Here is a 15,059-nt window from a genome sequence, read left to right as displayed (position 1 = left end):
GATGATCCACATCTGTTCAAGCTAGAAGCAGACAATTTGCTAAGGAGGTGTGTTACGATGGAGGAAGCACAGAGCATCCTTTGGCATTGCCATAGTTCACCATATGGCGGTTACCACAGTGGAGATAGAACAACAGAAAAGGTGCTACAAGCAGGGTTCTTTTGGCCCTCAATCTTCAAAGACGCTCATGATTATGTGCGTCGTTGTGACAAATGCCAGAGAACAGGGGGGATTTCTAGAAGGAACGAGATGCCTCTACAAAATATAATGGAAGTAGAAATCTTTGACTTCTGGGGGATTGACTTTGTCAGGCCTCTCCCATCTTTATACGGGAATATCTATATCCTGGTAGCTATTGATTACATGTCCAAGTGGGTGGAAGCAATAGCCATTCCCAAAAATGACGCCAGGGTAGTGATAAAATTCTTGAAGAAAAACATTTTTTCCCGTTTTGGAGTACCACGAGCCCTAATCAGTGATAGGGGAACACACTTCTGCAATGCACAACTGAAGAAGGTTGTAGAGCATTACAATGTCAGACATAAGGTAGCAACACCTTATCATCCCCAAACAAATGGCTAGGAAGAAGTTTCAAATAGAGAGCTAAAGCGAATCCTTGAGAAGACTATCACATCATCAAGAAAGGATTGGGCTTTGAAGCTGGATGGTGCTCTATGGGCTTACAGGACTGCATTCAAGACTCCCATAGGCTTGTCACAATTCCAGTTGGTCTATGGGAAAGCATGCCACCTACCGGTGGAGTTGGAGCACAAAGCCTACTAGGCCCTCAAACTTCTTAACTTTGATGAAGCTGTATCTGGAGAGAAGAGGAAGTTACAATTGCTGGAGTAAGAAGAAATGAGGATGAATGCCTATGAATCATCCAAGATTTGTAAGTAGAAGATGAAGACGTATCATGACAAGAAGCTACAGAGACAAAACTTCCATCCAGGCCAAGAAGTCTTGCTCTTCAATTCCAGACTTATACTATTTTCAAGAAAGCTGAAGTCAAAGTGGTTAGGGCCATTTGTGATCAAAGAAGTAAGACCCCATGGAGTTGTGGAATTTGTGGACCCTACAACAGGCACTCCTGAGAAAAAATGGATCGTCAATGGATAGCACTTAAAAATTTGCAATGGAGGCCAGTTAGAAAGATTAACAAGTGTTGTCTACTTGAACGATCCATAAAATGAAGAACAACATCTAGCTAAAGACGATAAATTAAGTGCTTACTGGGAGGAAACCCAACATTTTTGTTAATTTCTATTCTTCAATTATATATAAAAAAGGATTTTGTTCAGGATCTTCATAGACTCTCAGTCCACCTGGGATGTATCCACCACTGATGACCCAGAGGCCTTCATCCAGCAGGTTTCTTGGCCAGGAGTCCAACCCTCTACTGATGGGGGGTGAGCCCTCTCAGGTCAGAGATACCACTGAAGCCGGAGTTGGGGATGACATCATTGCAGATTTGGCAGCTAATTGGGACCCATGGCTAGACTTGAGTCGAAGAAAGCAAGATTTTATTCAGTTTTTAGTCTTTATTTTTTTTATTTCTCTCAAATAATTGCATGATATTTATGAATTCATTGCTAAAACTTTTTCTGAATGACTCAAACACTTGAAATGTTGCATACCAATTTTTGTGAAAATGTTGGTTCCATGAAGGCAAACGTCAATTCAAGTGGTGGAGTATGAATCACAACAAAGGGAGAAAAAGGTTAGTCTGTCTGAATGAAATCATGGTATGGTAAGTTAATAACTGAGTTGCGTGAAACCTACTTGTGAGAGAACGCCTATTTTTACTTTCTGGATTTTGCATCATTCTTAGACTGTTAGATTAATTACATGATGTGGAAATGATCAAGACCCTGTTTCTTCTTATTTTCAGCCACTTAGCCAAAAAAACCAACCTTTGATGATAATTTATCCCTTGCACCTTATTTGAGCCAAAAATGATAATCATGTTTTTTGTAAAACCCCTAAGCCTATTTTAGTTATCTTCTACCTTGTTTTAGGGTTTAAGAGAGCATAAGGATTTTAGTCATGATATACCCCTAATTTGGGGGAGGGTTAAGGTAAAAATTGTCTGAGGAAGGTAAAACAACACACAATAAGGCACCCTAAAAAAAGCTTGTATGCCCAAAGTTTCTTTCCTAAAAAAATGAGAAAAAGGAGATAAATCCTAAAAAAACAGAAAGAAGAAAGAAAAAAGAGAGAAGAATAATAAGGGCAAAAAATAAATAGGTGCCATAAGTGTTGTTAGAACAATAAATTGAGGCTGAATAAGTGAAAGTTTTTCTAGGATAAATGCTCTCTTATAACCCTAATTTTTGAAATCCCAGAAAAACCATAATTTCTTTGATTAGCCAGGCCACATTACAAGCCGATAAAAGTCCTTAGTGATCCACCAAGTGTAAGCTGGATAACTTTAACTGAGATGAAGTGCAAAACTGGGAACATTAATTGCAGGTCGTAGAAATTTAAACACTCACCCAAGACACTTGTGCACAGAAAGAAACACTATAGCCTTGTGAGGAAAAGTGAGGCAAGCCGACCTAATTGATTTATGCTACTAACCAATTCTATCTCAATGTTTGTTTGTGCTTCCATTGCAAGATCATGGCAAATGCAAAAAGGTCCAGCTAAGGAAATTTGAAAAATTGAAGCTATTGAAAGTGTTGGAGCATTCAGAGTCTGCTTTCATTTTTGTTTGTGCTTGAGGACAAGCAAAGTTTTTAATCTGGGGGATTTTGATAACTACTAAATATAAGCTATTTTTTATAATAAAAATATATTGAAAATATCTTTAAAAATATTTATTTAGCAGTTTTTTTTTACTTAAATTTTAGGAATTGATATTTTTCTTATTTATAACTTGCAGATATGAAAAGGAGGGATTAAAAGCAAAAAAGATCCAAAAAATATCAAAAATATAAATAAGGAAGATTTTTGGCATTAGACCCAAGTTCACTCCAACAACTATGAAAAGGGAATCAAGCCCAAGTTCACTCTAGCAGCGATAAAAAGGGAGTCAAGCCAAAGAAAAAAGACACACCGAGTCTCAGAGCACTCTAATACGCACCTAAAGCCTGAGAACTCTCCCTTAGGGAATTCTTTCTTCTCTTTCATCATATTCTATTCCCTTTTTCCATCCCTTCTCCTCCACAGTTCCTATACCATTTTTCTAGTGTAAAGCCCCATATGGCTATGAGAGGCTAAACCCTTAGTTTGGGTCTGACAGGCCTAAAAAGCCAAAAAATGTATTGTACACTTCATATTTATCAATGCAAACAAATGTTTTCTTTCCTATTATCATTTCTTACTTTTAATTTCATGCATCATTCATCCTTGCGTCATCTTTGGGGGTTAGGTGCTCGACAAAGGGTAATCCTTAATAGAATTACAAGGAAAGTCTTGCATGCATCTGTTTTAGGAATTAGTCGCTTGACAGAGGGTAATTTCTAATAGAACTAAAAGGAAGGGGTATCTTAATAAAATTATTGTTAGACATAAAGTGATTGCATTATGCCCATGCATCAAAGCAAGCATCTAGAATTAGAACTTCATGCATTTTATCTATTGACTCTTTGCGAAGACATTTGGGAGATAGATAGGTAAAATAGGCTTGTCATCGTGGGACATCAAGGGCAAGTATTGTAATAGATGTGGGTAGGATAAATTCACCTGATTGATAAAGAAAAATCACAAATAATACATCTTAGGTAAATAAGGCATGCTAGGTCCTAACATTCTCATCTTATTGAATTCCCTACTATTTCTTTTGTTTTCTATTAATAGTTATTATTTTATACTATGTTCTTTTAAATTTATCTTTTATACCTCATCTTATCTTTTCCTCTTATAAATTGGAAATTATCCAACACAAGTACAAAACAAAGTCCCTATGGAAATCAACACTTGGACTTCCGAGTACTTTACTACTTGAGACAAATTGGTACACTTGCCAAACCATTAACACCAACTTAGAGGTGAGGGACGAGTTTATCGCAATTGGGGTTAGAATGAACATGTGTAGGAATCCTTAAAGGATCAAATTGGGGTTTATTTTGATATGATTATGTGAAATTGTTTGAGGGGTTTTACTCCCCATGTTGTGAGAAATATTTTTGTATAATTCATTTGTGTTTTGAACATGATTTACTAGATTAACGTGAGAATTAGATTGTTGGAAATGTTCTTTGCCATGTTTTGACCTCATAAGCTTATTATTATGTGTTGATGATTATAACACAAATATATGTATATTAATTGTTAAAATAAATTAGGAATTAATAGTTCAAATAATCAAATTATATTGAAGGAAATTAATATATTAAGATTCAACGATAAATACTTTCAATGCATTTTTAGTTTAATTATTTATTAACTCTTTTAAATTTAAAATAATATAATTTGATTTAATATATGCATATATATATATATATATATATATATATATATATATATATATATATAAGTTTTGTGCCATGTAAATATTAATATTGTGTGATGTTTATATGACTCATGAGGTGTGATAACATGTTGCATTGAGATTATAACATTGTGATTGAGATTAGATGTATGTGATAAATTGAGTATGTGTTGAATTGTAAGATACATGTGTATTAAGATTTTGTACATATTGATTTGTGAGCTATAAATTGTACAATCACACAACTGTAAGACCCTTTAAGGGCAACAAGTTAATGTGCGACAAATATTGTGATCGAATCCATTATGGGAACCCGATGAGTGGAATTACTTTGAGGTGATTTTAAATTCCTGTTTTATGAGATGATTAGTCATATGAACATAACATATTAATATTATTATTGTGTGATATGTATATGAAGCATGAGGCGTGATGATGTCTTGGGATTATGAAAGTGTGATGAACTGTACGTAAGTGACAAGTTGAGTATGTGTTAAATTGTGAGATCACACATGTATTGAGATGTCGTATGGATTGAGTTGTGAGCTATGAACCATACAATCACATGACTGTAAAATCCTTTAAGGGCAACGAGTTAATGCGCAACAAGTATTGTGATGGGATCCAATGTGAGAATCCAACAAGTTGAATCACTTTGAAGCATGATGAGTTAAAATTGTTTTGAGAACAATTGAGGAGTTGTGTGTTTGGTATAGTTGATAGATAGAGTCTGTGAGTTAAAATGTTTTTTGGGTTAGACTTGAATCAGGAGGGAGAGGCCTTAACGGGATCTTCAGAGTCTAGGCCTTGGGGATAAATACACTCAGTTTAAATGTTCCTTTAAGCCTGTCTCGATCCCACATGATTGGAGCATTCTCTCAAAACAGCGTGACCCTGACGGTCTCCCTATGCTTTTACCTAGTGAGAGTGACCTAACTTACCAGTGTATGATTTGTCTTGTCATGTACACTGTTAGTCGTCATTTACGACTAACTTTTGTATTGAAAAGCTTTATAAAATTTTGTCTTTTCCCCAATTTATGGTTCTTTTTGTAGGTTTGTACATATTTTTATGTTTAGTTTAATTTTTTCTCAGTAGATATTCCCTATATTGTGAATTAATGTGGTTCAACTTCAGTTTCAGGTGAAAAGATGAAGAATAAGATGGTTGAAGCAGCTGGTGTCTCGCTAAGAGAGGCATATGCGCTTAGTGAGTAACATCCGCTAAGCGAGGCACTCAGCTCGCTTAGCGGGTTGGGAGAATCTAGAAGAGAATCTGCAAAGCATGCATGCACTCAGCACGCCATCAGCTCGCCCAGCGAGTCATCTGTCTTTTCTGGCGCTCAGCTCGCTAAGCCAAAATTGACTAACTCGTGCTTAGCGCGAAAATGGTGCTAAGCGAGCCTTCGAGGACAGAAAGCCCTTAAAAGCCGAAGTTGGCGAAAAAAGGGAGAGCTTTTGGAAGAAAGGAATAAAGGAATACGTGAGAGACGCAACAGAGGAAAAACAGGGCAAGAAGCACCAAAGATCTCAGCTTTCAAGAGGATTCTAGGTTTTAGAGTGATTTCTAGGTTCCTAGAGGTGGAGGAGACATCCCCACCACTGTGTAATCTGAATTTTGCTTCCAAAACCCCCTATTGTAGCTGAAAGGTGATAACTTGCCATGGAAGGCTAAAGCTCTTGTTGGGAATTTCTGCTGAGCCTTGATGTGAAACTCTTTACTATCTATTAAAAGTTGTTTTTATGTGTTCATTGCTTCTATCTGCATTTAATTCTTACATGCTTATGGACTGATCACCCATGTGTGTGTAAAGTTAGGATTTTTAGCATTGGAAAGTGTTTTAAATCCTTAGAACTTGATAGGGAAGGCTAGAGAATTGTATGTCTGGACACGGAGTGTAGGGATTTAGTTTCCAATATGATGTAATCTTAATGCAATTCATTTAGGCTAAGTTCGACGAGGGATCCGAGAATGAGGTTTAATTAGAATTAGCCCATTCATGTGAAGAATCGTGGTTTGGGGTAGTTGCCCTCAGCATAGAACACAAAAACAACCTTAAATAGAGAAAAAAAAAATACCTAATTACATAAAGTTACTCAGTAGAAGGACCCAACATTTTAATCATTTGTTTATCTCTCACATTTAGGTAGTAAATTTTGTAGTTAACTTTAGGATTATAGAAATTATCTTTGCTTATTTCTATCTCCTGGTTTTATACAAATTTTTACTTATTGAATGAACGCTTTTCTGAATGAAACAAACTCCCTGTGATTCGATACTCGGTTCTTACCATTTTATATTACTTGTGACTCAGTACACTTGCTGATAAATTTTGCAGTAGTGCAGACTGCTTCGGAACAAGTTTTTGGTGCCGTTGCCAGGGAGTTTCTTTCCATTTGGGAAGTTTAGTTCAATTTGTAGGCATTGATTCTTTATTCTTTGATTAATTTTTGTGTGAATAGTTAGTAAATTTATTTTTCTCTTAATTTGGTTAACTGCTGCTCTTGTTAGTGTTTTGTATGCGAGGTAACCCTTCTGCAGGTGATTTAGTTCCATTAGATTTGGAAATAAAAGCCACTTGTAGGAGGAACAACTCAGAGAGAAGAAGAAAAATATTGCAGGACAGGACAACACAACCAATTCCAGAGGAACCTCAATCATCTAAGTCGTCTTATATTTTTCCAGAACCATGGGAACCTGAAGTAGGTGCATCTGAGGCTGATATCATGGCTCGAGATCAACCTAGGAGGTTTACTCTTGAATATTATTCTAGCTCATCTGTGCCGCAGTTTTTCACAAGTATTGCACGACCGGAAGTTCAAGCGCACAGTATTACATACCCTCGTTCTTTGATACAATTAATTCAGGGCAATCTATTTCATGGTTTGCCAAATGAAGACTCGTATGCACACTTGGCCACTTACATTGAGATATGTAATACAATCAAGATTGCCGGTGTGCCTAAGGATGCTGTGAGGCTGAGGTTGTTCTCATTTTCATTATTTAGGGAAGCCAAGAAGTGGTTACATTCATTTAAAGGAAATAGCTTGAAGACTTGGGATGAAGTAGTTGAGAATTTGTTGAAGAAATATTTCCTCGAGTCTAAGACAGCAGAAGGAAAAGTAGCCATCTCTTCATTTCACCAGTTTTCGGATGAGTCTTTAAGCGAAGCACTTGATTGATTCCATAGCTTGTTGCGGAAAACACCGACTCACGGATTTTCAGAACCAATTTAGCTGAACATTTTTATTGATGGGTTAAAGTTTCAGTCCAAGCAGTTGTTGGATGTTTCTGTTGGGGGGAAGATCAAATTGAAGACCCCGGAAGAAGCCATGGAGCTTATTGAGAACATGGTTGCAAGTGATCATGCCATCTTGCACGATCGGACTCATATTCCCACAAAGAGAAGCCTGTTGGAGCTTTCCTCTCAAGATGCATTATTGGCATAAAACCAGTTGTTGTCTAAGCAGCTTGAGACATTGATAGAAACATTGAGTAAGTTGCCTATTCAATTGAGGTTAATCAACCTTCACATTCAGCTATTTTACAGGTTGGAGGTTGCAGCATGTGCGGAGGAGCTCATGAGTCTTGACACTATATTCCATTAGATGACACATCCCAAGAGGTGAATTACATGGGAAATTAGCCCAGACCAAATTTTCATGCAGGTGGATTTGCAGGTTACCAGCAAGGTTCAAATTATAATCAGAATCAAGGGCAATGGAGGTCACATCCGGGAAATCAGTTCAACAAGGACCAAGGCGGACCATCCAATAAGCTTCAGAACCAAGGGCCTAGCCTCTATGAAAGAACAACCAAGCTGGAGGAGACTTTGGCGCAATTTATGTAGGTCACAATGTCAAATCATAAGAGCACCAAGTTTGCCCTTAAAAACCTAGAAATTCAAGTGGGGCAGCTGGCAAAATAGATAGCAGAAAATTCTTCTAGCACTTTTGGAGCAAACACTGAGAAGAATCCAAAAGAAGAATGCAAAGCTGTTATGACCAGAGGCAGAAAGACAACTATGGTTGAGGATGAGGAAAAGATAGTTGAGGACAAGCAAGAGCTAGTAGTTGAAGAAGGACAAGAAGAGACGGAAAAAGAAGAAGACCAACTGATGGAGAACAAAATAAATGATAGTGAGAAAGAAATAAATGAAAAAGAAAAAGAAAATGAAGAAAAAGAAAAAAATGAGAAAAATAGAGAAAAAGAGGGAGAAAGGAAGACAAATAGTGAGCTAGCAAGAGAAAAGAAGAAAGAGGCTATTCCATGCTCAGGGAAAGAGGTGCCATACCCTTTGGTGCCATCAAAGAAAGACAAGGAGTGACACTTAGCTCGGTTCCTTGATATCTTCAAGAAATTGGAGATAACCATTCCCTTTGGAGAAGTCCTACAGCAGATGCCACTCTATTAAAAGTTTCTGAAGGATTTGTTAACCAAGAAGAGCAAGTACATTCATAGTGATAACATTATGGTGGAAGGGAACTGTAGTGCGGTGATTCAAAGAATCCTTCCACCCAAGCATAAGGATCCGGGGAGTGTCACAATCCCTTGCTCTATTGGTTCAGTGTCTGTTGGTAAAGCTCTCATTGATTTGGGGGCGAGTATAAACTTGATGCCTCTCTCCATGTGCAGGAGGATTGGAGAGTTGGAGATTATGCCAACTAGAATGACACTACAGTTAGCAGATCGTTCCATTACCAGGCCTTATGGTGTGATTGAAGATGTTCTGGTTAGGGTGAAGCATTTTACTTTCCCTGAAGATTTTGTAGTAATGGATATTGAAGAGAACACTGAAATTCCCTTGATTTTGGGTCGTCCTTTCATGTTAACTGCCATTTGCGTGGTAGATATGGGAAAGGGTAAATTGGAAATGAGAGTGGAGGACCATAAAGTTACATTTGACTTATTTGAGGTGATGAAGCACCCAAATGATCACAAGGCCTATTTTAAAGTAGAAAAGGTGTGCAGTCCTCACTTGAAAAAGCATTGAATAACTATAGAATGTTTGACAATGGAAGAAGAGAAAAAAGTGCAGACTCGTCTAGAGGAATTAGATGGTGTAGAGGAAAAACCTGCTGGGCATGTGGTATTTGAAGAACTAAAAAAAATAGTCCAGCAAAAAAAGCTAAAATAGAGTTAAAGACCCTTCCTGAACATCTAAAATATGTATTTTTGGGAGAAAATGAAGCCAATCCTGTGATCATCAGCAATTCTTTAAGGAAGGAAGAGGAGGATCAACTGGTGAAGGTATTGAAGAAACATAAGGCAGCCATTGGATGGGACATTTATGATTTGAAAGGAATCAACCCTTCTTACTGTATGCATAAGATCAATATGGAAGCTGACTATAAGCCTGTGAGACAGCCACAAAGAAGATTGAATCCGGTTATGAAAGAGGAAGTGAGGAAAGAAGTGCTTAAATTACTGGAGGCAGGCCTTATCTATCTAATCTCGGATAGTGCTTGGGTTAGTCCTGTGCAGGTGGTTCCCAAGAAGGGAGGCATGACAATGATAAGGAATAAGAAGAATGATTTAATTCCCACAAGAACTGTCACTGGCTAGAGGATGTGTATTGACTATAGAAAGCTGAATGAAGCCACCAGAAAAGATCATTATCCACTTCCCTTTATGGATCAGATGCTTGAAAGGCTAGTTGGACAATCATTCTATTGCTTTTTAGATGGATATTCTGGGTACAATCAAATTGTTGTAGATCCAAATGACCAAGAAAAGACAGCATTTACTTGTCCACTTGGTGTGTTTGCCTATAGGCAAATGCCATTCAGCCTTTGCAATACTCATGCCACTTTCCAAAGATGTATGATGGCAATTTTTTCTGACATGGTGGAGAAATGTATTGAGGTGTTCATGGATGACTTCTCCTTCTTTGGCTCTTCTTTTAACTGTTGTCTATCCAATCTAGAGAGAGTATTGCAACGGTGTGAAGAAACCAACTTGGTGCTTAATTGGGAAAAATGTCATTTTATGGTGCAAGAAGGCATTGTGTTGGGTCATAAAATTTTTGCAAGGGGGATTGAAGTAGATAAAGCAAAGATTGATGTGATCGTGAAGCTGCCCCCTTTGGTTAATTTTAAGGGAGTAAGAAGTTTTCTTGCGCATGTTGGGTTCTATAGGAGATTTATAAAGGATTTCTTAAAGATTGCCAAACCGCTCAGCAATTTGCTTAACAAGGACGTTGTGTTTTTGTTTGATGAAGATTGTCTAAAAGCATTCAACACTCTCAAGACTAGTCTAGTGTCCGCTCCCGTCATTACAACACCTAATTGGGGCCAAGAGTTTGAACTAATGTGTGATGCAAGTGATTATGTTGTAGGCGCTATCTTGGGCCAGAGAAAAGGCAAAGTATTTCACACTATTTACTATGATAGCAAAGTTTTGAATGATGCTCATATCAATTATGCTACCACTGAGAAGGAAATGCTAGCAATTATTTATGCATTGGAAAAATTCAGGTCATACTTGGTGGGGTCAAAAGTAATAATCTACACAGATCATGCAGCTATCAAGTATTTGCTAAATAAAGCTGATTCCAAGCCTCGGTTGATCAGATGGATTTTGTTACTCCAAGAATTTGATCTAGTTATCAAAGACAAGAAAGGATCTGAAAATTTGGTAGCTGACCACTTGTCAAGACTAGTCAATGAAGAAATAACCCTGAAGGAGCTAGAAATAAAAGATGAATTCCCTGATGAATCACTATTTATGGTAAATGAGAGACCATGGTTTGCAGATTTGGCTAACTTCAAGGCAGCTGGAATCATCCCCAAGGATTTGACTTGGCAACAAAGGAAGAAATTCCTACATGATGCTCGCTTCTATATTTGGGATGATCCGCATTTGTTTAAGATCGGCGCTGAGAACCTTTTGAGAAGATGTGTAACAAAGGAAGAAGCCAAGAACATATTATGGCATTGTCATAACTCACCATGTGGAGGGCATTATAGTGGAGACAAAACAGTAGCCAAGGTCTTTCAGTCAGGATTCTTTTGGCCAACACTCTTCAAGGATGCTCATGAACATGCTACTCGTTGCAATCAATGTCAACGGATGGGAAGAATCTCTAGGAGAAATGAAATGCCCTTGCAGAACATAATGGAAGTGGAAATCTTTGATTGCTGGGGAATTGATTTTGTAGGTCCTCTTCCTCCATCTTTTGGAAATGAATATATTCTTGTAGCTGTGGATTACGTCTCCAAGTGGGTTGAAGCAGTGGCAACTCCGAAGAATGATGCTAGAACTGTGGTGCAGTTTTTGAAGAAGACTATTTTTGCTTGCTTTGGAGTGCCTAGAGTCCTAATAAGTGATGGGGGCTCTCATTTTTGTAACAGTCAACTGCAAAAGGTGTTAGGTCACTATCATGTCACACACAAAGTAGCCTAATCTTATCACCCACAAACAAATGGCCAAGTTGAAGTTTCCAATAGGGAATTGAAGAAAATCTTGGAGAAAATTGTGGCTTCCTCGAGAAAAGATTGGTCAAGAAAGCTAGATGATGCATTATGGGCTTACAAAACCGCGTTCAAAACACCCATAGGCCTATCGCCATTCCAAATGGTTTATGGCAAATCTTGCCACCTAATTATGGAAATGAAACACGAAGCATACTGGGCTCTGAAATTCCTTAATTTTGATGAGTCCTTAGCAGGAGAAAAAAGCAAGTTGCAACTCTTGGAACTAGAAGAAATGAGGATGAATGCCTACGAGTCTTCAAGATTGTACAAAGAAAAAGTGAAGGCCTATCATGATAAGAAGCTGCTCAAAAAGGAGTTCAAGCCAGGACAGCAAGTGTTGATGTTCAATTCAAGATTGAAATTATTTCCAGGCAAGTTGAAGTCTAAATGGTTTGGACCCTTCATCATCAAAGATGTCAAGTCCTACGGGGTTGTGGAATTACTTGATCCTCAATCAGAAACTCTAGAAAAAATATGGATAGTAAATGGTCAGAGATTAAAGCAGTACCATGGAGGGAATATTGAGAGGTTAAACACCCTCATGCATTTACAAGACATATGAGGTAATATGTGTCAAGCTAATGACGTTAAACGAGCGCTTACTGGGAGGCAACCCAGCTCTTTTTTATTGTTGCTTTTGCATATAGTTAGAATCAACTTGTTTGTGTTCGCTTGAGTAAGTCATCAACATGTTTTGCATAGAGATATGGGGTTGTCAAAGCTTCTTTGAAGCTGTGGATGAAAAATAACTCATAAAATTTTTCACTCATCTACTCGCTCAGGGTGCCTTGTGCACTAAGCGAATCATCATGCATGCACGAGTCATTCCTCGCGCTAAGCACATCAACCCCTACTCATTGGCCGATGGGGCCTCGCTAAGCAAAACCACTATGCTAAGCCCAAAAACCTATCTGGAATTTAATCTTTTGGAATTGGGCTAAACGAGTCATCTCGCTAAGCGCAATTCTCTCTCTGTCTGGACCTTCATGTGAATTAGGCCCAGCGGGTCAGCCCGCTAAGCCCAAATCCCTCTCGGGTTTGCAATTACGCTAAGCGAGACAGTCTCGCTAAGTGAGCTCTACTACTACATCAGGAAGCATTTAATTCACTAAGCTGGCCCATGTCCTGCTAAGCGAAAGTTGCAGACCAATCAGAGTTGCAGACCTCGCTAAGCGCGTACCCTTCGCGCTAAGCCCAAATCCTTCTCGGGTTTTCTTATTTTTGAATTGGACTGAGTGAGTCTGTCCCGCTAAGCGTGTGAATTTAAATTCTGAAAACTCAAATGTCATTGAATGCTCGCTTAGCGAGTGGCCCGCGCTAAGTGAGGTAGTTGAAATTGCCAAAAATGAGGCTTAACTGCCTTGGGCAGTTTCTCTTGTGCAAACTTTTTATCACTCTCCATCATCTGCATTCTCGCACTCCCTGCACTGTGCTCACATTTCTTCCTCTGCTTATTTTGCTTCCTTTGCCTCATTACTTAGCAATCCAAGTAAGTAACTTTACTTCTTACTTTACTTTTTAATTTCGTTTTGAACCTTAGGGTAGAAGCCATGTTAGTTGCTTTTAAAGTTTCAATTTTGTGTTGATTTTGCTGTTGTTTGGTTAGTTGTTAGATAGCATGCTGTTAGGGGTTTATTTTCGCATGCAATGTATGTCGTTTTGATGTGAATTGATTAGGTTTTGAGTCCTAATAGGGGCCTGTGATAGGGGGCTGAAAAGCCCCAACTTTTTTTGGAATTTTCGATGTTCTTGCTAAGTGAGCCCGCTTGCTAAGCTAGTTCATCAATTTCTGATGAACTCGCTAAGTCGGCCTTGTCCCACTAAGTGTGTTCATCATTTTTGTTTGAATGTTTGAATGTCTATTTGAACTTGCTAAGCCACTGCACTTTGGCTTAGCGAGTGTCAGATTTTGTTTGTGTGTTCGTATGAACTCGCTAAGCCGACATGCCACGCTTAGCGAGTTGTGTTGCTTGGGTCAGAGTCTAAGAGGTTGTTGGTCTTTTGTTGATGGCTTAATGAGTCAGTCTCGCTAAGCCACCCAGCCTCTTTTAGTGAATAAGCTTGGGCTGAGCGAGTAAGCCCAAGGTACTTTAGTTTCTGAGTTTTTGTCCATTCCCTAAGCGAGTAAGTCCCGCTAAGCGTAAATTCTTCTCTATTTTGAAATTGGGCTTAGCAAGCCTGCTCGCTAAGCCAATTATGTTCCAATGATCAATTTGGGCTAAGCGCCTGCTGGCGTTAAGCCTATGTGGTGTGTCGCACTAAGCGAGTCAGTCTCGTTAAGCGCAATTAGCTCTCTATCAAAGAATAAGGCTTAGCAAGCCTTGCTCGCTTAGCCATTGTGTTGTGTCAACTAAGTGAGTGTGCCTTGCTTAGCCAGTCTATGTTTTTGTGTTGTCGTTCTAAGCACGCCCCGTGCACTAAGTGAGTGTTGTTATTTTTATAAGGCGCTCTAAGCGAGTCAGTCTCACTAAGCGCCCAATCTGTTTTTCTGTTTTATTTTCTAATTTTAGTTTGAAATAAAACCTGTCTAACTTGATTCCTGTGATTCTTTTTTATGCAGATGGCTTCCAGGAAGAGGAAATCCACTGTTTCCTGACCCCAGGAGCCTTACGACACTACCATATTTATTTCTGAGGCTGCCTGGGAGATGCATTCCCAGAATGTTCACTCCCGGAACATCCTTCCGGAGAGGAACGTCACTCTTTATGTCACAGAATATGATGAGTTCCGCCGGGAGCTCGAGAGGCGAGGCTGGCATAAAGCCTTGACCAGGCAGATGGATGGGCACATAGATATAGCCCTGGTCAAGGAGTTTTATGCGAATTTGTATGATCCTGAAGAAAAATCCCCCAGGCAGGTCAGAGTGTGGGGGAAGCTGATCAACTTTGATGCCACCTCTCTTAATGCCTTCCTGGAGATGCCATCAGTTCTTCAGCTAGGGGAGCAGTACACTTCTTATTCCATTTTCTGCCGATCGTGCCCAGATTCTCAGGAGCTTGCTTCCAAGCTCTGCATTCCAGGACGCGGATTTGTTTTGAATGTTGAAGGGGCGCCCTAGAAGCTCCTGAGGAAGGAGTTGACTACTCTGGCGCAGACCTGGAGTGTCCTGCCTATTCTAACCTCGCCCCCACCTTTCACACGCCCGATCT

At 38.9% G+C, this 15,059-nt stretch overlaps 2 protein-coding genes across 2 annotated transcripts; both read left to right on the top strand.

Moving 5' to 3' along the window:
* Positions 1–8,906: 8,906 nt before the first annotated feature.
* On the top strand, positions 8,907–9,428 carry LOC102665250 (uncharacterized). The gene has a single exon (XM_006580725.1). The coding sequence runs from the start codon at positions 8,907–8,909 to the stop codon at positions 9,426–9,428; it is 522 nt and encodes a 173-aa protein (XP_006580788.1).
* Positions 9,429–12,010: 2,582 nt separating this feature from the next.
* On the top strand, positions 12,011–12,472 carry LOC102664853 (uncharacterized). Its single transcript, XM_006580723.1, has one exon. The coding sequence runs from the start codon at positions 12,011–12,013 to the stop codon at positions 12,470–12,472; it is 462 nt and encodes a 153-aa protein (XP_006580786.1).
* The last annotated feature ends 2,587 nt before the right edge of the window (positions 12,473–15,059 follow it).

This window comes from Glycine max, chromosome 5, assembly GCF_000004515.6.
Source record: "Glycine max cultivar Williams 82 chromosome 5, Glycine_max_v4.0, whole genome shotgun sequence".
In the NCBI taxonomy this organism is placed as follows: Eukaryota; Viridiplantae; Streptophyta; class Magnoliopsida; order Fabales; family Fabaceae; genus Glycine; species Glycine max.
This window is presented reverse-complemented; position numbering and strand designations above follow the sequence as displayed.

Excerpts from the sequence above, each read along its gene's own strand:
- LOC102665250 (XM_006580725.1), top strand. The coding sequence starts at position 8,907 with ATGGTGGAAGGGAACTGTAGTGCGGTGATTCAAAGAATCCTTCCACCC.
- LOC102664853 (XM_006580723.1), top strand. The coding sequence starts at position 12,011 with ATGGTTTATGGCAAATCTTGCCACCTAATTATGGAAATGAAACACGAA.